The following is a 26,513-nucleotide window of genomic DNA, read 5'->3' on the forward strand; positions in this document are numbered from 1 at the left end:
TGGGGTCAGCATAGGATGGACGCTGGTTTGGGCAGCAGCGTCCAGCTGCCGGTCCTTGATTTTTTGGGGGAGCGAATCTTTTTCTGTTGCGGGATGGGCGCGGGTGGCGGGTGGGTTCCTTTTTACGTACGACAGCTGGCAGGGGGTTTCCTTTTTAAAGGTGTGTGCCGCGATAAGCTATCTGGCCAACACGTGCCAGCGAGTCGCGTCCGAGAAAAAAAGCACTAGATCAAGGTGTTCCACTCTGTTCCCGGGCTGACGCCTGACAGCGATAAAGCTCACACCTCCTCGTCTCCGTCGACACTTGTTCGAAAGTAAAGCAGCACTCCATTAGCATCCCCTTGCTCCGTCGGCCACCAAGCCTGCTTGCGGCGGCGGATCACCAAACCCGCCGCAGTCTGTCCGTTTGTCCATCCATCCACCTATCTCTTCTCTTCCGTGGCGTCCGTATCCTCGCAGAGAACTGATGCAGGCAACGTTTCCATTGGTTGTTGATGCATTATTGTATGTTTAGCATTATTGGTTCCAAACCATCGCATACGTATACATTTTAAAAATAATTCTGCAGTCGTATGAGAAAGGTTCACTTAAAATTCCTGCCAAATGCGTCTACAATTCTTTCTTTTCAGGCGCCAGCAGTGCAATGGCTGCACCACTCAACATTCCGCACTGCTGCAGCAGACATCCTCAGAGAAGGAGAAGTTAATGGCATATCTCCTCCTACAGAGCAGAGCATGTTTGCCCACTGAACAACGACCTAGAGATTGTGCGAGATAACCAATCATTCAGGGCAAATCATTTAGGAATCAAGAAAAGAAAAGGGAGTCGCTAGTGGAGCAGCATGTGCATCCAATCATGAGCCCACGAGGAATGGAATTTTCAGTTTTAATACAGTACCAATAATTTAATATCGACATCGATTCTCCTTTCTCAGGGATCAGATTCAAAGTCGCTTTGCAAACGGCAACTGGATGCATGGTCATCCCTTGTGTGGATCAATAATGACATGCCGACGCGGACGCTAATGGCGATTAGGCAACCAATCAGGAGTCGTTCTTACCTGCTGATTAGGTACTCGCAGGTGTCGTCCCTAATAACAGTAAACAACCCCGTTTTTTTCCTTGGCAGAACAGTACATAAACAATCCCAACCTGTAGCTGTTTATCCATTGCTTCTGGTAACCTTCTTCCGGGTATCTTTTTCCCTATTCTCTCTGCTCCGGCTGTGCAGCAAAATCAACATGTTTATCCTGTCACGTCAAGCAATAATAATATAAGATCCCTTGATAGTTTCGACAAAAATATTCTGATTGAAAATAGACAGACAACTACTGCCTCCCTCCGTTTAAACACTCTTATATTTATTTGCAGAGAAAGTATCTACAAATTTACTCATTTAATTTTCCTCGAAGATTCTTTTTCAGACTTTGCTTGCACTGCCTCCATTCCTCCATGATTGCTTGATCGCGGAGGAGAAAAGGCAGTCGCACGGAATCTAGAGCTCCGCTGCACGACACATCGGTGGTTTTTGCCACTAGAATTAGAAACCAGCGCCATCGAAGAACACAACGGCTTACATCATTCATTGCAAGTTGGTGCATAGTCAAAGGTTTGGTGCCGGCCAAAAAATATGTTTGTTCAGTGGAATTTCTCTTGGTATTTTGTTATCTATAAAGGTTGGAATTTTGTTGTGTACAGCCTGCAAGCGCTTTAATAAATAGCGCTCTGGTTGCTAAGAAAAGAGAAATGCACTGTACAACAACCACTTTTTTTCTGCTAATTGGCATCCTGTTTAGACAGGAAAAGAAAATCAAACAAATGTATATAGAGCTGTTTTAGTTGGTGCGTGCATCTCCTGGTCATCAAATAAGAACTATACAATTGTGTTAGTTGCTCCAAAGTCCAAATAATGGACCTAATCACAGCACACAGTATAATGGGGATGTTTTTCTTTCAATGAATAGAATGAGGATTTCGATAGGTCGTTATCCGGGAAAATACAAATACTCCTGCCTGAGCACAAGAGACATAAATTCGGATGAAGAGACGTGTCGCCAGTTTTATACTAGACAATAAAAATAGTTGCGGCCGGTACTCTACATTTTCTTTGACAACGACCAATTTATGTATCAAAGTTAATCATGTACTAAGATGTAACTACAACTCTTGCATACCAGCAAGGAGGAGCTTGAAGTTGTGAAACTGCTACCGAAATTCAAGCGGGCGAATGTCAGGAGGGTAGCCCATGATATTGCTAAGTTATGTTTTATTTTTTGTAAAACCGGAGCATTTGTTCATGGGTGAAATTCCGTATTGTGCTAGTAATTTTTCTTGATTAATATATGGGTCTTCAAACAAAAGCACAGTATAATATATGTAAGTTTTATCCATGATTGGAATGGTTGAGGTTCACAAAACTTCTGGTAATTTTTTGTTGGCAATATATAAATCTACAATCTAAAAAAATAAAAATAAATCTTAATGTAAGCTCAATCCACAACCGAAGGAAAAGGACAAATTTCATTGTGAATATCACATTCGAAAGGAGCCTGCTATGCATACGACACCTCCATTCCGATTTGTATACAATACACCATCATTGGGAATGTAGGGTAGTTTGTCATTCAAAATTTAGGGACCTGAATACGACACACCTCCATTGGTGCGTGGAACGGAAGTACATCCGACCATTGGATTTAGCATCGTACACATATAGGACCACGGTTTCTCGTATGCACGGTAGTTTTTCATTCGAAATTTGCCATGAATAGTAAATTTGCGAGCTACACCCTCCGTCCCATAATATAAGAGTGTTTTTGACATTGACAACACTGACACTAACTAGTGTTGACATTGACAACACTGGCACTAACTAGTGTTAGTGTAAAAAACGCTCTTATATTATGGGAGTGTCAGTGTAAAAAACGCTCTTATATTATGGGATGGAGGGAGTACCATTCACATCATGTTTGATCTTTTTCATTTCTTGATTGATAAAGTGTGGATTAAATCTTGTACCAATCAGACACATAGTGACATAATGTGACTTCGATTCAAACCATTTTATTTTGGTGTAGACCAATATAGCATAGAGCATCGATGCATCCCAGAGGCCTAGACGTAGTCAAGCCACCAAGATAGAAATCCGCGTCGGTCCATCCCGATCATTGTTTCCTCCTGACTAAAAAATTTCCCCCTCCGTCACTTACTATGCATAATTGACTTTATTTTTTGTTTGATTGGAAAAATCCTCGACGCCAGGAGCACTGCAATTGGGCTACTGTTTGCGAGCAATCTTTCAAAAGAGGTAATATCACCGGTAGTCATAAAACTTGCGCTCAATGTTCAGTTTGATGCTAGAACTTTTAAAACACGGAATTGCAGTCACTTAACTTGACTCAAGCGTGCACATACGGTTCAAAAATATGTTGCGGGTGTATCCATATGTATGGGCCCACCTGTCAATGACTGATGGAGCTCAGCCAACGCATATTTGCACAAAACACGCTTGTATTTTTTTTATTTGCAAAAAAGACCGACCGCCATAACGCATTTTTTCACTAAACCTCCTCGTATTATTTATTTGTAAAAAAACTAACCACTATACGCTGAGAAAATTAACGCCAAAAAGGACGTCATGTCTCGAACACACGCCATGTTCAGCCGTTCAGCCATTACAGCCACTCCACCCATGCTGAGCTCGTGGCTACCAAGGATAACAAATTTAGTTTTTTTTAGAGCTCGGATAACAAATTTAGATGTATGAACAGTAATGCATGTCAAGTTTAAATGGGCTGCAGATACTACGGCCCAGTTTGCACACGCCAGTTTTTTAAAAAATATTTGCAAACGTAAGTAAAATAGTTATGTCCAAATTGTGTGTTATAAATAATATACATACTGATGATGATTAGTAAATTTAAACTTGTGTATTATATAAAAAATATTAAGTAAAACGTAAGTAAACTTTTTAAAGATATTTGTGAAACGTAAGTAATAAAATTGTGTTCACATACTTGTGTGTTAAAAAATAGTGTACATACAAAGATCATTAGTAAATAAAAATATTTAAATATAAAAATAATTAATCAATGAATCTATACAAAATTATACACTCATGGTTTATATTTAAATTATAAAAAATGATGAATACAAACATTTACTAAATTTTTATGAATATTAATGTCTGCATTATTTTTACTCATGGCTTGTATTGAAGAAATTATATAATTTAAATCTTAGAAACGATTGAGTATTCATATAAACATTTTAAATTTTTAGTTTTGAATGCTTTTAGTTATAAAAACATTTTTACAATTCATAAATATTATTATAAATATATGAGTATTTTAAAATAATACATGAACAATTTTCAAAGTAGGTTATTTCGTTTGCATGTAAATATTTATAGCATGAATATTTAAAGGTTATTTTTACGTAATTTCTACAAAAAGAAATAGATGCAAAATGGGCTTTCAACTCCACATGAGATTAAGACTAGTTATTCCTTTTTGGAATCTAAAAAAAGTTATCCCTTTTAAAGTTGTATACAGGTGGATGTGGTAGTGGGTAGGTCTGTACTGGCGTGTTGTCTTGGGTTGGAGACCTGACGGTCTCAATACATTCAGACTTGTTATCTTTCGTATATAAGATAACTTGATGGGTGGATTGGCTTGGCTGGCTCGTGTGTTTGATATTTGCCGTCCCGTTTTTAGGCGTTAATTTTTGCAGGTCGTGTGTTCGATACTTGGCGTCCCATTTTTTAGGCGTTGCAAATAAAAAAATGCGAGCGTTGTTTAGTGCAAAAAAGCGTGGCGGTGGTCTCTTTTTTCCGAGAATAAAAATATATAAGGGTGTTTTGTGCAAAGATGCGTCGACTAGCGCCATCAGCCACCGACAGGTGGGCCCATATGTACGGATACGTCTAAAATGTATTTTGTGATCGTATGTGCACGCTCGAGTCAAGTTAAGTAACTGCAATTCTGTATTTTTAAAGTTCTAACACCAAACTAAACATTGAGTAAAAGTTCTATGATGACCGGTGATATTACCTCCTTTCAAAATCCCGTGAAACTCGTACGGTGGCCGGAAAGAAGAGATTTTTTTGGGTTCAAGCACCAGTTAAAGTACCGAGGAGGAGGCCACTAGCCCCGGTCTCTGTTTGTCTTCTCCCTCCCCCACCCTCCCCCCTCCCCCCCTCCTCCTCGCCGAGTCGCCGTCCCTTCGCTTTCAACCCCCCTCGGGCGAAAGCAAGAATTCCTCGCTAGAATCCGACCCCGGGCCGATTTGCGTGGCTTCTGTGCGGCCCTTTCTGCGCCATGGACTTCTGATCCGGGGCCTCTCGGATCTTGGGGGGAAGAAGGTGGGTGGCGGGCGGTGGGCGGTGAGCCGGCCGGGAGATGGCCGGCGGGAAGGAGCCGATCGAGGTCAAGTTCCGGCTCTTCGACGGCACGGACATCGGCCCCAGCAAGTACGACCCCGCCACCACCGTCTCCGCGCTCAAGGACTTCATCCTCGCCCGGTGGCCGCAAGGTGAGACGCAGATTCCCTCCGCTCGATTTGGCCGGCCTCCTGATCCGCTTGCTTGAACCGGTGACGGAAAAAGATGCGCGCCTCTGTTGCTCTTGCTGCCATGGAGTTTCGGGGGTCATGTATAGCTTCTTTTTTCTTTTACGGTCGTTGCGTGGTGCTCGTGCAGTTCTAGTCTTCGTCAGCGGCAGATAATTGTTACTGGTGTGCCTGATTTTCTTCTTCTTCTCTTGATGCGTACCTTGGCCGATTGACACATGACTGCTGTCCCCTCAAAAAAGAGAAGAGTAACACATGACTGCTGCATCATTCGGACAGTGAATATTGCCTTTAGAAAACCTCTCACGGGCAGTGTATGCATACATGTAGAAAACCTCCCACGGACAGTGAATATTGCCGAAGCACTCTTGTGGCAGAAAGAACTCCTAAAAGAGCATTTATTTTTGGCAACAATCCGTTTGATTTGGATCAGAAATTACAAGTTGAATGAAGGGACAAACAAGGACCTCTGTCTTCCTAAACTTTCTATGAAGACGAAGTGAAAAATGGCAAGAGATCACAAGCTGCAGTTTGCCTTTAGAGTGCCAGTTTGTTCTCTTGCATCCTGTGAACAGAATCCTGCTAGCATATGAAAGCAGTTGTCTGTCCATCTTTTCGCTAACTGAGGTCCTTTCCATGAATATGATAGCAGGTCCATTGTCCATTGATCCATTATGCCTAACGATCTCTTGGAACTTATCTGATTATCACACTCAGGTGGGGATCTTCTCTTGATATGATATACTCAGGAGTCAATGACTAGAACACGTAAAATTGAATCCTTTCCTAGCTGAATTAGCCCCCAGAAACAATCAGGTCATGGTGTGGGTGCTTATTAACCCAAACATATGGACGCTAATCACCACCATCACTGTCTGTCATCTTTCTGTAGGATGTTTGATTTTATTCTGATTTGTCCAGGGCTTAATTTGCATTATGACTGGGAATAGTGCAAATGTGCAATGGCATGTTTTTCTTCTTTCTAAGGCACCTTGCTTGATTTTGATTTTGACTTCAAATTCTGTTATCTGGATTGGTTCTTTTGAAAACTCACTCCATAATTCGAACGTGTTATGCTTACCGGAATCCTAGTTTATTTTATTAAAAGGAATTGTTCTTGTCATTTCTTATGACAGATAAGGAAATAACTCCAAAAACTGTCAATGACCTGAAGCTCATCAATGGTGGAAAGATATTGGAGAATAACCGGACACTTGCCGAGTCGCGTGTTACAATAGGAGAGGTCCCTGGAGGTGTAATTACAATGCATGTGGTAGTGCGCCCTCCACAAGTTGACAAAAACCGTGGTATTGCCGACAATTCTATGCCTTTTCTTTCACATTGTGTTCCTGGTTCTGTAATGATCTCTTACATTCTGTTACATTTAATGAATGAAAAATGTTGGATACAATCAACTATCATTTAGATTTTGTGCTTCAAAAATCCACATGTATAGGCATGAGTGCTGCAGCCTGCAAGACGAACCCACTTATTTCCATGGAGTGAAATTTATTCCTTCCGTTTTAGTAGTGATTTGTTGATCACACCATATTTTTAGTGAGAAATTTTATTTGAACTCTGTGCTGAGCCAGTGTTCCGTACGTAGATAGAGGCACAAATAAAGAGTGACTAAACAGCACATGGTATTATGAAGTTCTGCACAAATAAAGAGTGGTACTGATGGTTTTTTCAGTCCTTTTGTGATTTATGAAGTTCTGCCAAATTGGCTACATTTGTTTTTGCGTGTTCGGAATTTGAAAAGTATAACTACAAGAGTGATGTTGTCACATCCGTGGGCCAGTCATGTGAAAATTAAGGATTTCGCTATAAATCAAACGTCAGATTTTTTTTAGCATGACAAATCGAACGCCTAAGATGGCAAATTATGTTGTCGCGAGGATGGCAATTTCCTTTAACAAACATGACAAATCCTTGCCATGTTCAGTATTTTGCCAGGAATTGCCATGCTTGCTAAAGGAATTTGCCATCCTCGCGACAACATAATTTGCCATGCTTACAAATCTGACGTCAGATTTGTAGCATTCCCGACTATTGATCTATGGAAAGGAGAGAGAGAATAATGAATACCCACAAAAGCATATGTTACAAAATTTGTTTAGATATATAGTTAAGGGGGTTTAATGGACTTATAATCCTTCATTTTGCAACTGTTGAGACAGTAATGATGTTGTAAGTACAAAGTGTATTAGGTATCTATCTGGTCACACATGGATTACTATATGCAAAATAGTTGGGTTTATCATATTATTGCAATTATGTGATGCTTAAAACTATCAATCAATTTATGCGACACTTCTAAACAACCTATAATTTTGCTTTTTTGGATTTGTTCTTTTCAGAGAAGCAGCTGGGCAATTCCCCCAAGCAGAACAGATGCGGATGCACCATACTGTGATACGGCACCCCCCTGGTGATGTTCGATGCGCCTAGTTGTAGAATTTCACTTGTGCTTTTGTTGCGTCCACGACGCGGTGTGTATTCATTTTGACATCCAGTTCATGGAGCCATTGAAACTCGATCTAGAAACGCATGCATGTACTCCTGAAAGCATGTTTGGGAATCTGGTGGGACTGGCTGGGAGTGAAGGTTCCTCCTTGGGATGTTGCTGATGTGTGCAGGAGTCAAGGAATGGATTGGATGCTTGCTGTTGTGTAAATTGTAATGTGGAAACAACCATCTTTTCATTTTTCCTTTGGCCATGTTTGACATTATATCGATTCTTTTTAGCGCTGCTGTTTGCCATGTAAAACAGATATATTGTACCATTGGAATATATATACGGTTTTGCTAAATATCAGGTACCTGAAACAGTCACTTTTTCTAGGGTAGCACGAGGCCGAAGGCGGTGATGGCGTGAGGAGCGCCGGCCACGCGAAGCCGAGCCGTGTATGAGTGGGAGCCAGTGATGAAGTAGAAGAGGGACGTTGAGAATGAGCACTGATGATCTATTACTAGCGGGAGCCAGTGATGAAGTAGAGGGGGTTGAAGATGAACAATGCACGATCTGTTTTCGACTTTTCGGACTTTTCGGCCATACGATGAAGATCTAACAGTCCTGATTGAAGATAAAAATTTCAGGTGCCTGACGTATAGGTGCTCCCATTTATATACTCCCATTGGTTCGGAAATAACTGGTGTGGTTCAAATTTGAACTAAAACCATATCGATTATTTTCGAACGGAGGTAATATGTATGTAGCTTGGGAAATGATTGGTCAGTTCTGTTTTAAAAGGGAGAAGAGGACACCTCAAAAACAAAGAGAGGAGGAAGCAAAGAAAGTGAAAACACATATTTTTTAAGGAGAAGAAAGTAAAAAAAAAACACATTTTTTTTTGAAAAAAAATTACATGACTGTGCTCCTGGGTAGTGGAGTTTGTATGGCCAGTGGGCCGCGCACTACACCGTCATAAAGGCCATGTCAAATAAATAAAACAAAGGCCATGCCCAATATAAAGAAGAAGCCCAATACAACAACCCACCGCACACCTTCTCTCCCCTGGCGCTACCGAAATCGTCATCTCCGCCGCCGGCAGCCCCGCCTCCCACCCACCCCCGGAGTCGTCCCCAATCACCTCCCGCGTCTCCTCTCTCACCGCGGGCGCCTAGGTCCGAGCGGTCTCCCCCGCCTCCTTCCTCGCCGTGACACGCCAGCAGCAGGTATGCCCTCCTCCCCCCTCCTCCCCTCTTTAGATCTGCTCGCAGAAGTATGCCGTCGTGGTTCCGTTCCTCTTTAGATCTGCTCACCTGAAGCACGTATGGTCTCTGCGATTCGTTCAGGCGCTCAGCAGCTCGAGTAACCAAACTAACGCACTCTTGACAGGAACGCCGCAGCCGACGGCCGGCGACGGGGGCGCGGCCGCAAAGGGCTCGTCGGGGGTCAGGAGGTGTTCGCGGGCTCGGCGACAACCTGTCGTCATCGTTGCATGATCCAGATATTTTCGAGGATAGCAGCAAGAAGCCCTCGCCGAGCCACCTCCGCATCGCATCCGAGTAGCTCGAAGCATCGTCCGGGACAGTTCCCTTGTTGTAGCCCAGCTTACCGAGGTATTACTGCTATTAGCACCAGCAATCCCATGAGGTCGGGTGATGGAAACTCGGAAGGCCAGGATGCGCCACTCGCCGAGGGGAAGGACCACGGCTGCTCCCCGGGTGTCCAGTCCACACCGGACATCGAGAAGAAGTACGTGCACCGCGTCTACGATGCCATAGCCCCTCACTTCAGCTCCACGCGGTTCGCCAAGTGGCCCAAGGTCGCGGGGTTCCTGAACTCGCTGAGGCCAGGGTCCGTCGTGCTGGATGCCGGCTGCGGCAATGGCAAGTACCTGGGCTTCAATCCCGAGTGCTTCTACATAGGCTGCGATATAAGCCCGCCGCTTATAGAGATATGCGCGGGGAGGGGGCACGAGGTGTTCGTCGCCGATGCCGTCAACCTCCCGTACAGGGAAAACGTTGCCGACGCCGCGATTTCGATAGCGGTGTTGCATCATCTCAGTACCGAGGACAGGCGGAGGAAAGCCATAGAGGAGTTGATCCGTGTTGTCAAGAGGGGTGGTCTTGTGCTGATCACTGTTTGGGCCGTGGAGCAGGAAGACAAGTCGCTTCTTAACAAGTGGACTCCTTTATGCGACAAGTATAATGAAGAGTGGGTTGATCCCAGCAGTCCTATGGTGCGTAACAAATCTGCTACTACGCTAGATAGCATTGAAGAGACTGATGAAGACACGCGAGCCGTTAAGCAAACAGATGATCAGCTGAAAAATAGTTATGATGGTTTGGAGGATAAGACCTTAATTATGGATGAGCATGACAAAACCCAGCAGGAGTACTTTGTTCCTTGGCATCTACCATTTCACCGAGCAGAAATTGGCGGCGCATCTGCTGCTGCTCTACAGAATGGATTGGCAAAGAAAGATGATAAGAAGGGTACTGTGGTCTACAACCGCTATTATCACATTTTTGTCGAAGGAGAACTTCAAAGGTGGAGTATTCTTAATCTGAACGTTCACATGAAAAATGCTGCTTTTGTTTCTCTTATTTGTGAACCTGCACAAGTGAAGATATTAAATAACATCATATTTTTTAAATCGCCATGCTGGAGGTATCATACAGTCTTTCTACTTCATAGCCTTAATTTGACAACTACTACCTCTGTACCAAAATATAAGACGTTTTTGCAGGCTAAACTAGCCTACCAAAACGTCTTATATTTTGATACGGAGGTAGTAAGTCACATCATCCTATATTTGTTCAGATATGTCACACAAGATCTAACTTTTGCTCTAGATAGTAGTACCATACAGTACACTTGTTCATATCAACATACTCATTTGGTTACGCAAACAATTGCGCGACAAAATGGGAAATGTGAGCTTTACATGCGATCTGATGGCTATGGCGTTCTTTTGTTGTATCTTTCTTGAGTAAAGATTTTTCCAGAAAGGGTGACCTATCGCTAAAATCTTATGGCTCATTTGGTTCCATGCCGTTATCATGTTACTGCATTATTATTAGCCATTAAACAAAGAAAGTGGCATCCGTCATCTGCTTTTGTTTTGCTTCAGCTATGGTCTACTGATTGAGAATAACATGTTGCATTTGTTGTGTCATCATTCCAGGCTAGTTGCTGGCATGAAAAATGCAGCCATCGTCGACCAATTCTACGACAAATCCAACTGGTGCATAGTTCTGGAGAAGCTTTGAGCCGCAGACGAAGCGATGGCAGAGAATGTGTCCGAGCCTGGACCCTCGTGTCTCGTAGGACCATCAGCCGCTAGTGCATTCGGCGAGGGCGCAATTTCGAGCCCGGAGGTCAGACACAAGCAACAATCTTGCACAAGCTGTGTGCTGCTGTCTTGCAAACTGTGGAAACTCGTGAATCAGAATGGATTGCTTGTACTATTTTTGGTCTATTGCATGATGGAACATTTTTTACAATCAGTGAACATTGTCACTAGTTTTCAGTCATTCTTGTGTAATCCTTGATGCTGCAAGTTGGGCCAGCTGGATGTACGAGGATCAGGTTTCGTATCCTGCGGGGATGTGTCGCTGCCATGTGGGTCCTTGGCGATGGTCGGTTCGTCAATGCGTCGACGGACACCAATGTGTGCTCTATTTGCAATTCAGAGGAGGATACTTGGAAGCATGCTTTGGTGGAGTGTTCCATGGGTCTGGTCATTAGTAGATGAAGATATTCTGGAACACCTTATTGCGTGTACTCTGGTCACGAGATGCATTTGTTACAACCCTTGGGCTGTCTGGTGGGCTCGGCGTAGAGCGATACACACACGAAGAAGAGTTCCAGTCCCCGCTGACTAGTTTCTCTCTTATTCAGAGTTTCTCGGTTAATATACAGTCCAGTCAGGCTGTACCAATTGGGAGCTTTTGCTGTGATTTGCAGAGACGCGTCAGAAGCTTATGTTGGAGCTTTTTCTGTTTTTCTTTTGAATAAAAGATGGGGGCTCCCTCCGATTTCATTAACGAAACCAAAAGCATCCAGCACTGCTAGACAGGTTCAAAGAGAAACAAAAGCGAAAAGGAGTTTAAACGACATCTAGTAGCCATATTATAAGGGTCAAAAGCCCCAAAAGCATAGCAAGCTCCAGCAGCAACCAAGAGTCCAAGAGTTCCGGGGGTAACAGAAAGAAAAAGACGCTTCCGCAGGAAGGAGATCTAAAATGCCCAGGCCAACAGACTTCAGCCTCTGAATCCCAGCCTTTGCATCCCTAGTCTCCATCCTTGTGGCGCCCTATAAATCTTACTTGCCGCCCACTCGATTAGTCTTGCCCCCAGCATCAACAGCTTTTGATCTGTTTTCTTCTTCTGCAAAATAGGTCAATCAATTATCCAATTGCACATCAGTCTAATAATAATCATAGGATCATGAACTTGTTTGCATCTAAACACAATGTCATTTCGGCATCTCCATATGGACCAGAACATAGGAGAAATCCCAACTAGCATAAGTAGTTTTTCTGGTTTCTGAAATGTTTTTATCCAGACATTTAAAAATGCATTTAAATTTCTTGGAGTTGTTCTAAGATCAAAGGCACATTTGACCAAACTCCAAATCAATCTAGCAGCAGAGCATTCAAAAAACAGATGATTGATGTTCTCAGAAAACGCAATGCTTCCCCCCCCCCCCCCCCCCCCATCCCTTTTTAATCAAGTTATCCTTAATTAAAATGCTTTTCCTAGCAATTGACCAAAAAACATATTGATTTTGGCAGGGATTTTAATTTTCCATAAAAACTTGTGAGGGGAACCTAGATCAGACTTGATCAAAAAAGCATATAAAGATTTCACCGAGAATTTTCTATCTTTTGTGAGCATCCATAAGGATTGGTTTCTCCCCCCATACATCCTAACTTCCTCACATCTGGCTTTCAAACTAGCCCATAAATCAACAGTCTCCTCCATTGGGGTTCTTCTGAAGGTAAAGCCATCTCATATCTTGTTGATGGCCTCAGCAACAGAAATATTATGATCAAAACTTATATTATAGATTCTGGGATAGGCATCCTTTAAAGGTTTGGACCCTACCCACCAATCTTCCCAAAACCTAGTATTTGTTCCATCTCCTAATTTTTTCTTCACATGTTGCTAATATGTTTTTTTTACCCCCAACAGACTCCCCCAGAATTGAGAATCCCCAGGTTTCTTCTCAACCCTAGATATACATTTCTCCTTGACATATTTGTTAAGAAGTATGTCGGTCCAAATCCCAGTTTCAGTTTTTAATTTCCAGAACCACTTGGCCAGCAAAGTTTTGCTTTATTCATGATTCCTAAATTTATAATTCCCAAACTCCCTTGCTCTTTTGGTAGACAACATGTCTTCCAGTTAACTAAGTGGTATTTCTTTTTATCCTCATTCTCTTGCCAGACCAATCTAGCTCTAAGGAAATCAACCTTCTTCCTAGTTCTCACATGCAAAGGATAAAATGACATGATAAACAAGGGTATTTTAGTAAGGCGAGCCTGGACAAGAGTCACTCTGTCTGCCATATTTAAAAGTCTCCCTTGCCAACATGCACGCCTTTTTTCTATTTTTTCAGTGACCCCTTTCTAGAATTTATTTCCCAGTCTTACATCAGACACTGGCAGCCCTAGATATTTCAAGGAGGTTTTCCCAATCTCACATGTCAATATTTCTTATATTTTTCTGCCTTACTGACATCCTCCCCAAAAAAGAAAATTTCACTTTTATGAAAAATAACGATTAACCCCGACGTTTGTTCAAATGCAGTCAAAATGAATTTCAAGTTTTAGCACTTTCCTCATCATCTTGCAGAAGAAAGATAGTGTCATCAGCATATTGCAACATGTTGACTCCATTATTACCTAGCTAATTCTGGCAGGACCCCTTTAGCAAACCCTTCTTACTTTGCCTTCTCTAATACTCCCTCCGGTCCTTTTTACTCCGCACATTAGCTTTGTCTGAAGTCAAAGTTTGCTAAGTTTGACCAAATTTATATTAGAAAATATTAACATCTATAACATCTAATAAATATAATATGAAAATATATTCTGAGATGGATCTAATAATAAATGTGTTGTTATGTAAATGTTAATAATTTTTTGTATAAACTTGGTCAAAGTTGGATAATATTGACTTCAGACAAACCTAATATGCAGAGTAAAAAGGACCGGAGGGAGTATAATGGCCAAGGCAGCGGCCTTATGTTGGAGCTTATTTGGCTTGAACAAAGTGTTTTACCCCCTCAAAAGAAAAAGGACTAAAATTCAGATAATCAAGGCAGAAACCGAACCCTGGAGCTTCGACAGCACAACGCAACGGTACACACACCCAGGGCCACCGGCCATATCCCTATCCAGAATTCCTGATAGATAAGTGGAGTAGAACCGAAACGAAAGACCCGGCCCTTCCTTCCTTCTTCTTATCTCGTGCAACAACCCTCCCTGCCCACGTGCGCCTGCACGCGTGTGACCCGATCTCCATCCACCTCACTCCACAGTCCACGCCACTCAAACCGCCCGCCCGCCCGCCTACATATGACGCGCAGCTGAGCTCGCACCCAGCACCCTCGTACCTCATCTCCGTCTCCCATCTCCATGGCCATGGCAGCCTCTCCTCCTCGCGTCCTCTGCGCCGCCCTCCTCGTCCTCCTCGCGTCGTCCCTCATCTGGTCCGGCCTCCTCCTCGACGCGCAATGCCGCTGCAATGCGTCAGCTAATCATCTACATATGTCTATCCATCTCAAACACCTTTTTCTCATGCATGCATGTGTGTCGTGATTTCAGGGCTTCTTGCGAGGCAGAGGCGGCGGGAGATGGCCGGCGGCGGCTCGCCATGCTGCCGCCGAGAGGGTGGAACTCGTACGACTCCTTCTCCTGGACCATCGACGAGGCCGCCTTCCTCCACAACGCGCAGATCATGGCCGACAGGCTGCTCCCGCACGGATACCAGGCTCGTTGGCTTGCCTGCTGGGTACCAAGTTCATAGTTCATGGTAGTATATATGGATCACGGTTTTCTCTCTCTTCATGCGTGCAGTACGCGGTGATCGACTTCCTGTGGTACCGGAAGAACGCCAACGGCTCCGGGGAGGACTCGTACGGCTTCGACAGCGTCGACCAGTGGGGGCGCCCGTTCCCCGACCCCGAGAGGTTCCCGTCGTCCGCCGGCGGCGAGGGGTTTAAGCACGTCGCCGATAAGGTCCACGCCATGGGCCTCAAGTTCGGCATCCACCTCATGAATGGCATCAGCACCCAGGCCGTCAACGCCAGCACCCCCATCCTCGACGTCGACACGGTACACCGTACTCACTCTCCGTCGATCGTGGACCTCTTCTCTTTTCTTTTCTTTTTTTACAATAACCGATCTTCGTTTCATCTTCAAATCCACTTACTTCGCAATACACTTGCACCGTAAGAAAAGAAAATTCCTAGTGTGAATGTCTTACTAGTGAGTGCATATTTGAGGAGGTATCACGACCTGGCAGACAACCATAAAAGAAAATCTTAGTGGTTTACCATAATTTTATTCAGGGAAAAGCCTACGTAGAGGATGGCCGGCAATGGACGGCGAGCGACATAGGCCTCACCCACAGGACCTGCGCGTGGATGTCGAACGGGTTCATGAGCGTAAACACCGACGCGGGGGCCGGGCGAGCGTTCCTCAGGTCTCTTTACCGGCAGTACGCCGATTGGGGTGTCGATTTCGGTAAGCCGCCGACTCCGGGCCCAAACTTCGGAGTGTTTTTCAGTTACTACATTATTCTGAATTTCAGAAGCAACTGTTGGTAACATAAAACTGTTCTTGTTTGCAGTGAAGTTAGATTGCATCTTCGGCACAGACTACAGCCCGAAGGAGATCATGGCTGTTTCAGAGGTTTTAGATATTTCAATAAGGACTACATACGAATATATATAGACATATTGTAGAGTGTAGATTCACTTATTTTACTCCGCATGTAGTCCCCATTTGGAATCTCTAAAAAGACTTATATTTCGGAACGGATGGAGTAGCTTCCATTCTGGGATAACAATTGGTGGGTTACCTGTTGAAACCAGTTCATGCGAATGAACACATTGTTGCGTTCACTGCAGACCCTGAAAGAGCTTGAGCGGCCGGTCATCCTGTCCATCTCCCCCGGAACCGAAGTCACTCCGGCATTAGCCGAGAACATCACCCAGCACGTTGACATGTACAGGATAACAGGGGACGACTGGGACAGCTGGAAAGATGTTCGCCCGCATTTCGATGTCGCCAGGTGACCAGATAGCATCAGATAAATTCTAGCCATATATTCTCAGCATGTTGACTTGTAATCTCAAGTAAAAGTCAGTCAGTTTATTCTATCTTCTTTTTCACCTGCATAAACATATATATGATGATATACAGATCATTTGCCGATGCGAATAAGATCACCGGATTGAGAGGGAGGTCTTGGCCTGACTTGGACATGCTTCCGTTCGGCAGGCTTACTGATGCAGGTGATCATTCGTACCATAACTTTGTGGCATTCCCTTTTTGGTAATGCACAGCTGTTCTAAGTCCATGCACATTGGTGACCAATCATTGGAAAACGCTTGATATTTCTCTCATACAGGTGTTAACCAGGGCCCTCACAGAAGCACTAACCTTACATTCGACGAGCAATTAACACAGGTTTGCATTGCACTTGAAGAAACTTCATTTCTGTTTTCCAAGTTGCAACCCAAAGTCTTACAGCATTTTTGCAAACTGGCATGACCTTGCAGATGGTGCTTTGGTCGATGGCCAAATCCCCCCTCATGTATGGAGGTGACTTGAGGCATCTCAACGATGATACATTCGATCTAATCACCCACCCTACTCTGCTGAAGATTAATCACCACACTAAAAACAACATGGAGGTAAACAATATACTATTAATTGAAGTCTGGAGATTCCTGCTGCAACATAGAGTGAACAGGAAGTTAACTTGTGGATTTTTTTTTTCAGTTTGGTTATATTCACAGTGAAAGGACTTCAGAACGCAATGAACATTCTGGTCGCTCGGACCTGACAAACAATGGTGGAACTGTTCTTGGTCTTGCTACCTGCAACGATAAGAACACCGGTGGATGGCACAGTTCCTCAAAAGATCACATTTGCAGAGGCTTTGGAATCCAGAATGACAATGCCTCATTTTGCATGTCCAAAGCAAAACTTCTTCCAACATCGTAAGTGCCTCGCAAGAAAACAATTCGTGAAAGGAAGCAGTACTAGTTTTTTCACTTGTATGTAAGATCCACACATATTATGTGCTTCAGGGATGGAGTTACCATGAGCGGTGTGGAAGACCAAGCGAAGTTCCATCTGGTGGGTATTGACACCAATGATGGTTGCTTGGATGCATCTGTCAGTCCCATGTTCTCGACCTGCGAACAGCATTCAAAGCAGGTACCTGAAGAACACACATTGGTAACCTAGTAAGAGAACGGGATCCATACAGAGTGAGGCTGAATTCCAGTGTTTCTTGGAGCATTTTGTTTCATGAAGTTGCTTGATTCACTTAGCTATTTACCTGTCGCGACAGCCAAAAACTGGACACTTAAATCATATTTTGCCCATACCAACTGCAGGTCTGGGAGCTAACGGAGAATGGACAACTTAAAAGCAGCTACTCAGGATTGTGTGCTACAATGAAGTCCAGCAAGGAAGGAGGTATAAGTTACTCCATAACGAGTCACCACAAATTAATCGCTATTTTTATCTAAGTAGCACTCTTGTTTGATGCAACAGAGAGTGAAACTACTGGAGCACGAGCATGGACAGCAACTGGAGACAAAGGTACTTTTACCTAAGTAGCATGCATCTTTGCCAATGCATACATGGCGAATAAGCATCCCTTTTCTTTGCGCTGATTCTTTGTCCTCCATGGAGCAGGAGAGATCTACCTGGCCTTCTTCAACCTTGACACTGCGAGCAGGAAGATTGCTGTAAGGGTGCCGGATCTAGAGAAGGTTGCAGGGCAAAAGTTGGCAAGGAAACACCTGTGCACCTGCACTGAAGTCTGGAGTGGAAAGAGCCGGAGTCTCATGAAGGGGGACATCTCAGAGGTGGTGAGCGCACATGGCTCCATACTGTTTGAAATCCAGTGTTGAGGTCTCCCTAATGTTCGCTAGTTCATCTTGGAACTTGGAAGCATAGGACGATTGGGTGTAAATTCTTTAGTTGCTGTCAATCCTTTGTAGAACATAGTCCTAATAAAGTAAGCATTTTAATCGATACTAGCAATGTGTATGTGCAGTGCATGTGTTGACAAAAGTAGACTAATTAAAGCATTAAATTTACCTAAAGCACCGAGAAGTATAAATTCCAAAACCCAAATTCTGAGATGTGTGGGATGAGGGTTTCTTCCAAATAGTGATCTAGTCCATAACCAACTGTTATAACATGCGATACTGTTCCTCTGAAGCACAACCAAGCACTAGTAACAGAAGGTATAGCAAGGCCACTGATGAAACAAAGATGCTACTGTGATTTTATAACACAACTATGAAATTTGGAAGAAAACCCTTGCCAAAGCACATACAGAAGAAGGGTATCTTGAAGTTGAATGGGATGAGATGTCTCCAGTACCATGTGGTTCAGTTGTTTTTGGTGAATGTACATGAGAAAAATATTCCTACAATTTTAACCTGACATCTAGGATGGTTCGAATTCAAGCAACCAATCACATGGATTGCCTTTTCCTAGGATATCACTTGGTACAAGCAACTGAACAAATTCTACTGTGAAGCAGTTCAGAACAGAGCACCCTATCAAGAAGCTACTTGTGAAAAGCTTAGCTCTGGTTTGCTTGACGTAGCTATTTCTGAACTGCTTTCAGAACCTGTATCTGGCTTGCTTGCAGAGTTTGAATTTGGTAATATCCTGGGGGTTTTCTTGGAAGCACCAACTGCTTCCAAAGTACTTAACACTGGCTTGCTTGGACTAGCCATTTCCAAATTGCTTGCAGAATCTCTACTTGACTCTCTTGCAGAGTTTGAGGTTTGTACCCTCCTGGGTTTATTGGCGGAGGTACCAAATGCTTCCAGAGCATCAAGGAAGAACTTTTTATTCGGAACAATACCCTGCTTATTCATTCGCTGGAGCAGCTTCTGGACAAGCATCTTATCGTTTGCCCTGGTGTAGGCCTTGTAAAGCAGCTTATATGTGGAAGCACTGGGCACTACACCTTTCTCAATCGCACTATCCAACAGCCGATCTGCTTCCATAGGCAAGCGGTTCATGCAGTAGGCATCAAGCATTGCATTCAACGAAGATAGGGGAACAGTACTTTGTGAGCTTACGAGCTCATCAAATATCTGCTGGGCCTTTGAGACGCAATCACAATATGCATACATGTTGATGAGACACTCTTGCGTCACATAATTCGGTTTGAATCCCAATTCTCCCATCTTCTCAAGTACAGACTCAGCTTTCTCTCTAAGCCTTGCTTTCCCATAGTTTGTTATCATGGAATTAAACGTTGGGTGGGTAGGTCTCTCCTTGGACCGCAATAAACTCTTGAACACCTGCTCCATCTTGTCGAATGTCTGCTTTCGCCCATACGAATCTATGAGTATGTTGAATGTGATCACATCTGGACGGCACTGCTTGCTTTTCATCCGCACCAATACAGACTCCATCTCTGCAATCATGCCATTCTTCCCATATCCGTCGATCACTCCATTATATGTGTAGATATCTGGAGAGACTATGCTTTCATCCAGATCCTTGAAAAGGATGTCCACCTGCTTCGTGTCGCTAGCCCGAGCACAGGCCCTCAAGAGGATGTTGTACGTCACGATATTCGGCTGGCATCTCTCCATGCCCTTCATCTTGTCAAAATAGCCGAGAGCTTTCACCAAAGCCTTACTCTTGTCCCGTGAATGCAGATGCGCACCGATAAGGGAATTGTATACCGAAGTGTCCGGCTTGCACCCGCTGTTGCGCATCTGGGAGAAGAGCCACATGGCCATCCGTATTTGCCCCTTCCTTCCCATCACAGATATGAGCTTGGAATAGATGCCGTTGTCAGCCACGTACCACCGCTGCTTCTGCATCCACCTGAAAATCTAGCAGAGCACAGTGCATTAGAGAAACGAGCAGAAATATCTAACAAACATCAACTCCACAAATCATAAACCGTTGACCCACATGGACGTCTGAAATCTTATCTAGAGTTCTAGAGCAATCCTACATCAAGGTACCTTATGTAAGTTAAGCAAGACACTGGCTCTAGCTCATGAATGAATGATCTAGTAACCCTGATTGAGTTGGGCGCAAGGGTAGGGCATGGTGGCTCACCTCGAGGCACTGGACCCAGCCGTCGCGGCGGCCGAGCTCCTCGAAGAGGAGGAAGCAGTGCTCGGTGCGGACCACCTTGACGTGGCGGTCCAGCACGGACACCAGCCGGTCCTTGCCGCCGTCGGTCTTGCGCAGGAAGAACCGCACCAGCTCCGCGGCCTCGGCGGCCGGGTCGGCCTCCCCCTCCCCGGCGCCCGCCCGCCTCCGCTTGCCCCTGGCCGGCGCGCCCGCGGGCGAGGCCGCCACCGCGACGCGGCGCGGGGAAGCGGCGGCCGGGTGGCGCTGCGGCCACGGCGGGGTCGACGTGCTTGGGTAGGCGAGCATCTGGGCCGTGCGGTAGTCGTCAATGGAGGATGGGCTTCGGGGGTTGCATTGGAGCGCGGGGAATGGCGAGGGCGAGCTCGGAGAATTCGCAGCGGCCGGGAGGGAGAGGTTCTGGGTTCTGGATAGGGGAGGAGGGGATTAGGGGGGTTTGGACGGCTGGGATGGTTGGTTTTGGGGGATGGACGGTGGATTTTGCGTGGGATTAATGGAGGCGTGAATTGAAAAAAAGGAACCGGATTAGGATCGGGGGAATTGAACCCGACGTGAATCGAACACGCAACCTTCTGATCTGGAGTCAGACGCGCTACCATTGCGCCACGGATCCGGTGTGCTACTGATCGTTAATTAAGTTATATCACAGTACGGACCTCCGAATCAGTATTACCCTTGACTCATTACTAATCTGAGTTCTTATTCAAAGAAAATAAAGGTGTTTCCCTCGTTACATTTCACTAAAATGCATAAAATATCCACAACGGCACGAACGGAGTAGCTGATCAGAAAGGATTCTTGCTGATTACCAGCCGAATTGAAAAGGCGACACAAGCACAAAACGCTACAAGCCTAGGTCAGAAGCTAGATCAATTCACGCATTGGAACCAGTTTGTGTGGACCAAGGACAAATGTTGTCGTTATTCGTCAGTTGCATCCGGCAGGAAGATAAACCCCAAGTAATCATCTGGAGTTCCCTCCCGACGATTATTTAGGAGATGTAAACATCGCAAATCAGTGCCGGTTGAGCATCTTCACATTGAGATCTTCCATTGGTGCAGGTGCACTCTTAGCTTCCCAATGACACATGAGATACTTCTTCATACGCGGGCCTGTAAAAATAGTCTATTTCGTAAGGTCCGAACATCAACAAAACTAAACAGATTGCAGACATCCATTTTCTTTCTTTGCAGCCAATCAGACAAGCATGTTGGCATATCCAACTCGAATAGATCAGAAAGGATTTATGGGACAGCCTTACCAACAAATTCAATTAATAGGTATTGCACATTCTACAGTTCCTTCCAAAATAAGTAAGTCATATCATCTACTAGACGCCGTTTAGCAAGCTTATAACGGGTTGGAATTTTTTTTTTTGGGGGGGGGGGGGGGGGGGGGGATCAGTCTATCACTAACATGAGAGATCCGGTAGTCATAGCTTTAGTAAAAAAAAGTATGTAAAGCATAATTGCTAAAGCTAATAGGCATGATTTTCTTCATCTCTTTCATATCATTTTTCTTTTGGAAACAATTGCGAAGTTTAACATAAAGACATCCAAAGTGCCATTTTCATGTCGTTGACAAGGACCATAAAATTCATTTTTATAAGGTTACAAGAATTTTGATAAAAAGGAAGGAATGCCCATAAGTGTATGGGGCCCCATGGGTAAGACCTTATGATGCATCATTGATCAACTTGAGGAAAAGGTTTCTACAGAGTGGCATTTTTAGCACCAGTGACGATACCATCAGGGGTCCCAAAGCCAACACCAAGTTGAACATTCAGGTTTGGTTCCTAACCAAAAATGTTGTTATAAAAAGAGGTAGCTACCTCAAGCATCTCGGCAGTGGAGTAGACATGACCATCACCCCTTATTTAAATTTCCTATCCCTAGATTTTCTACCATGTGATGTTTTCTTCCTTTCTCCAAGTAGATTCTAGTTTAGATTTAATGTTTCGTTCCCTTTATAGCATCAGAGATGCAATTTTGTTCAGCAAATACATCCATGATGTCATATTCTTTCAAGAGGTTTTGTAGTTTTCTTAAGAAAAACTTCTAAATACCCCATCCTTTGATTCCCCGCTTCTCAAGTGTCTAGATAGAATTACCAGGTGTCAATGGGACATGAGCGTGTAGAAGGGATGCCCCAAGTTTTATGAATACAAGGAAAAACGTGGGGGCGGGGGGGGGGGGGGGGGGGTGGAAACCACCATTTATCAAATCTAAAAGGCTTTAGGGAGGTTACCCTCGGAGATTCAATATCTTGGGAAGTGCTTTTAGAGAAGAAAGGGGGAAATGATAATCCCAATCAACCGAGGAAAATACCCTATCAGCAGAAATAGGATTATTTTGGTTATTTCTCCAAGTATAACATTTATTAGAGATAGAAATATCAAGCAAAACCCACTTTTGATTCATTAGTTAAAGAGAATAGGCCCAATGGGGTTTCACTACAATGTTGTTTTATCTTATGCTTCTCTAACCAGATTAAAGTCGTCAGCCAAGAGGGATCACATTTCACAATTTCTTCATTGCGCGACATACATGATGAGCAGTCTCAAACCAAGAAAAAATTTACAACCCCTTCGAAGCTTGTCCCTAACGACCATATAATAAGCATGGACTTTGAATTTACACGCGCTAGAGGATGTGGTCATTTTCTTGTGGTTAGTCTAGCAAAAATGCAACACATAATGGATTTAGGAGGCTCGAAGCAGAGTGACACGAGAGACCTCCTATGTGGGTCAGCTCACTAGCATGACCCAAATGACATCACTCTTTTATTAATTTGTTCTATTTCTCATTTATGTAATTATTTGTTTCAAAATCATTTTATTAAAATATTGTCAAAGTAACTTTGAATATAATAAAAATCATTACGTAAATTATAGAAGGCCACCTATGTGCATATAAATGTTATAATGTATTGAAAATGTTTGTGTTTACACAATATTATATTCACATGTTAAAATGTTTACATATTAAAAAAAATCATAGATTTAGAAAAAATATTGTACGCATATAAATAAATACACATCACATGTTTCTTAAATCTATACAAAAATATATCCATGCATTAAAAAGATTACGCGTGTTTGAGAAAAATCAAAGTTTTAAAAAGTTGTCCAAACATGTATGAATATGCGTCTATATAGTGTGAAACAATGTTCAATTCCAAAATGAGGTAAAAACATAAATCAAAGAAAAGAAGTAAAAAAAGGTGAAATTTGCATTAAAAAAAGAAAGGAAGAAAAGGAAAATAAAAGGACGAACTAAAAACAGGAAGGAAACGAAAAACAAAAGAAAGAATGAGTGACACGAGAAACCTCCTATGTGAGCCAACTCACTATCACGGCCCAAATGAGATTGCTATTTTATTAATTTTTGTAAGAAATATTTTTCAATAACATGTTATTAAAATATTATTAGAGTAACTTTGAATATTAAAAATTATCACATAAATTAGAAATGTCACCTATGTACATATAGAGGTTCGTAATTATTTGAAAATGTTTGTGTATACAAAACAATTATATTCACGTATTTAAAATTTACATATTTTTCAAAAAACATGGATATAGAAAAGGTTCATATGTATATAACTAACTATACATCACAAAAAAAATATACCAAAAATATTCATGCGTTAAAAACTATTAGATATGTTCTAGAAAATTCAGCATTTTTTAAAAGTTATGCATATATGTTTCATATAGTGTGAAGTAAAGTTCAAGTCCAAAACGAAGTCTAAAACATAAATCAAAGAAAGGAAGTAGAGAGGTGAAATTTGCATTAAAAGATGAAAGGTAGAAAACAAAGAAAGAAAATGACCAACTGAAAACGGGAAGGAAACTAAAAACGGGAAAAAGAGGAAAAACACACACAAAAACCAGCTAAACTGGGAATGGGCCGGCCGAGGCATGCGTAACGTTAGAGTTTGATCATTTTTTTTTGCACAAAAAAAGTAGTAGAACGTAGCATACAAGATGCAACACAATCTTAGGATGCCCGTCGATAGCAATGCCACATTCTATATCAACAGCCGTGGTGCCTTATTGACACATATGGAAGATTAATATCCCACCGAAGATCAAAAATTTCTTGGATGACACGAGAGACTCGAAGCAGAGTGACACGAGACATAATGGATTTAGGAGGCTCGAACCAGAGCGACACGAGAGACCTCCTATGTGGGTCCGCTCACTAGCATGACCCAAATGACATCACTCTTTTATTAATTTGTTCTATTTCTCATTTATGTAATTATTTGTTTCAAAATCATTTTATTAAAATATTGTCAGAGTAACTTTGAATATAATAAAAATCATTACGTAAATTATAGAAGGCCACGTATGTGCATATAAATGTTATAATGTATTGAAAATGTTGTATTTACACAATATTATATTCACATGTTAAAAGGTTTACATATTTTTCAAAAAAATCATAGATTTAGAAAAAATATTGTACGCATATAAATAAATACACATCACATGTTTCTTAAATCTATACAAAAAATATATCCATGCATTAAAAAGATTACGCGTGTTTGAGAAAAATCAAAGTTTTAAAAAGTTGTCCAAACATGTATGAATATGCGTCCATATAGTGTGAAACAATGTTCAATTCCAAAATGAGGTAAAAACATAAATCAAAGAAAATAAGTAAAAAGGTGAAATTTGCATTAAAAAAAGAAAGGAAGAAAAGGAAAATGAAAGGACGAACTGAAAACAGGAAGAAAACGAAAATAAAAAGAAAGAATGAGTGACACGAGAAACCTCCTATGTGAGCCAGCTCACTATCACGGCCCAAATGAGATTGCTATTTTATTAATTTTTGTAAGAAATATTTTTCAATAAGATGTTATTAAAATATTATAAGAGTAACTTTGAATATTAAAAAATATCACATAAATTAGAAATGTCACCTATGTACATATAGAGGTTCGTAATTATTTGAAAATGTTTGTGTATACAAAAACAATTATATTCACGTATTTCAAACTTTACATATTTTTCAAAAAACATGGATTTAGAAAAGGTTCATATGTATATAACTAACTATACATCACAAAAAAATTAAATATATACCAAAAATATTCATGCATTAAAAATTATTAGATATGTTCTAGAAAATTCAGGGTTTTTAAAAATTTATGCATATATGTTTCATATAGTGTGAATTAAAGTTCAAGTTCAAAACGAAGTCTAAAACATAAATCAAAGAAAGGTAGTAGAAAAGTGAAATTTGCATAAAAGATGAAAGGTAGAAACAAAGAAAGAAAATGACCAACTGAAAACAGGAAGGAAACCAAAAACGGGAAAAAGAGGAAAAACACACACAAAAACCAGCTAAACTGGAAATGGGCCGGCCGAGGCATGCGTAACGTTAGAGTTTGATCAACTTTTTTTGCACAAAAAAAGGTAGTAGAACGTAGCATACAAGATGCAACACAATCTTAGAATGCCCGTCGATAGCAATGCCACATTCTATATCAACAGCCGTGGTGCCTTATTGACGCATATGGAAGATTAATATCCCACCGAAGATAAAAAAAATTCTTGGATGACACGAGAGACTCGAAGCAGAGTGACACGAGACATAATGGATTTAGGAGGCTCGAAGCAGAGTGACACGAGAAACCTCCTATGTGGGTCAGCTCACTAGCATGACCCAAATGACATCACCCTTTTATTAATTTGTTCTACTTCTCATTTATGTAATTATTTGTTTCAAAATCATTTTATTAAAATATTGTCAGAGTAAATTTGAATATAGTAAAAATCATTACGTAAATTATAGAAGGCCACCTATGTGCATATAAATGTTATAATGTATTGAAAATGTTTGTGTTTACACAATATTATATTCACATGTTAAAAGCTTTACATATTTTTCAAAAAAAATCATAGATTTAGAAAAAATATTGTACGATATAATTAAATACACATCACATGTTTCTTAAATCTATACAAAAAATATATCCATGCATTAAAAAGATTACGCGTGTTTGAGAAAAATCAAAGTTTTAAAAAGTTGTCCAAACATGTATGAATATGCGTCCATATAGTGTGAAACAATGTTCAATTCCAAAATGAGGTAAAAAC

At 42.2% G+C, this 26,513-nt stretch overlaps 4 protein-coding genes and 1 non-coding gene across 6 annotated transcripts; 3 read left to right on the forward strand and 2 right to left on the reverse strand.

Annotated features, from left to right (window-relative positions):
* Positions 1 to 5,130: 5,130 nt before the first annotated feature.
* On the forward strand, positions 5,131 to 8,380 carry LOC109741231 (membrane-anchored ubiquitin-fold protein 3). Of its 2 annotated transcripts, none has more exons than XM_020300310.4 (3): positions 5,131 to 5,531; positions 6,704 to 6,874; positions 7,928 to 8,380. In XM_020300310.4, exons 1-3 carry the CDS (start codon positions 5,399 to 5,401, stop codon positions 7,981 to 7,983), a joined length of 360 nt encoding a protein of 119 aa, XP_020155899.1. In that variant the 5' UTR covers positions 5,131 to 5,398; the 3' UTR covers positions 7,984 to 8,380. The 2 variants fall into 2 exon arrangements, with proteins under 2 accessions (XP_020155899.1, XP_020155900.1); XM_020300311.4 differs by having other exon boundaries at positions 6,704 to 6,871.
* Positions 8,381 to 9,045: 665 nt separating this feature from the next.
* Positions 9,046 to 11,552, forward strand: LOC109741229 (tRNA (carboxymethyluridine(34)-5-O)-methyltransferase). Its single transcript, XM_020300309.4, has 3 exons — positions 9,046 to 9,245; positions 9,409 to 10,566; positions 11,204 to 11,552. Exons 2-3 carry the CDS (start codon positions 9,512 to 9,514, stop codon positions 11,286 to 11,288), a joined length of 1,140 nt encoding a protein of 379 aa, XP_020155898.1. The 5' UTR covers positions 9,046 to 9,245; positions 9,409 to 9,511; the 3' UTR covers positions 11,289 to 11,552.
* A 2,974-nt stretch (positions 11,553 to 14,526) lies between these two features.
* Positions 14,527 to 18,303, forward strand: LOC109741197 (probable alpha-galactosidase B). The gene is made up of 14 exons (XM_073502341.1): positions 14,527 to 14,733; positions 14,849 to 15,014; positions 15,101 to 15,358; positions 15,595 to 15,769; positions 15,876 to 15,937; positions 16,156 to 16,319; positions 16,451 to 16,542; positions 16,659 to 16,717; positions 16,810 to 16,944; positions 17,033 to 17,253; positions 17,344 to 17,473; positions 17,656 to 17,737; positions 17,816 to 17,863; positions 17,960 to 18,303. The coding sequence occupies exons 1-14, from the start codon at positions 14,660 to 14,662 to the stop codon at positions 18,175 to 18,177; spliced, it is 1,884 nt and encodes a 627-aa protein (XP_073358442.1). The 5' UTR covers positions 14,527 to 14,659; the 3' UTR covers positions 18,178 to 18,303.
* A 231-nt stretch (positions 18,304 to 18,534) lies between these two features.
* On the reverse strand, positions 18,535 to 20,802 carry LOC109741198 (uncharacterized). Its single transcript, XM_020300268.4, has 2 exons — positions 20,369 to 20,802; positions 18,535 to 20,136 (listed from the first exon to the last, which is right to left on the reverse strand). Exons 1-2 carry the CDS (start codon positions 20,690 to 20,692, stop codon positions 18,838 to 18,840), a joined length of 1,623 nt encoding a protein of 540 aa, XP_020155857.1. The 5' UTR covers positions 20,693 to 20,802; the 3' UTR covers positions 18,535 to 18,837.
* Positions 20,803 to 20,945: 143 nt separating this feature from the next.
* Positions 20,946 to 21,017, reverse strand: TRNAW-CCA (transfer RNA tryptophan (anticodon CCA)). The gene has a single exon. It is a non-coding gene; the product is annotated as a tRNA-Trp (tRNA).
* Between the last annotated feature and the right edge of the window lie 5,496 nt (positions 21,018 to 26,513).

This window comes from Aegilops tauschii, chromosome 6, assembly GCF_002575655.3.
Source record: "Aegilops tauschii subsp. strangulata cultivar AL8/78 chromosome 6, Aet v6.0, whole genome shotgun sequence".
In the NCBI taxonomy this organism is placed as follows: domain Eukaryota; kingdom Viridiplantae; phylum Streptophyta; class Magnoliopsida; order Poales; family Poaceae; genus Aegilops; species Aegilops tauschii.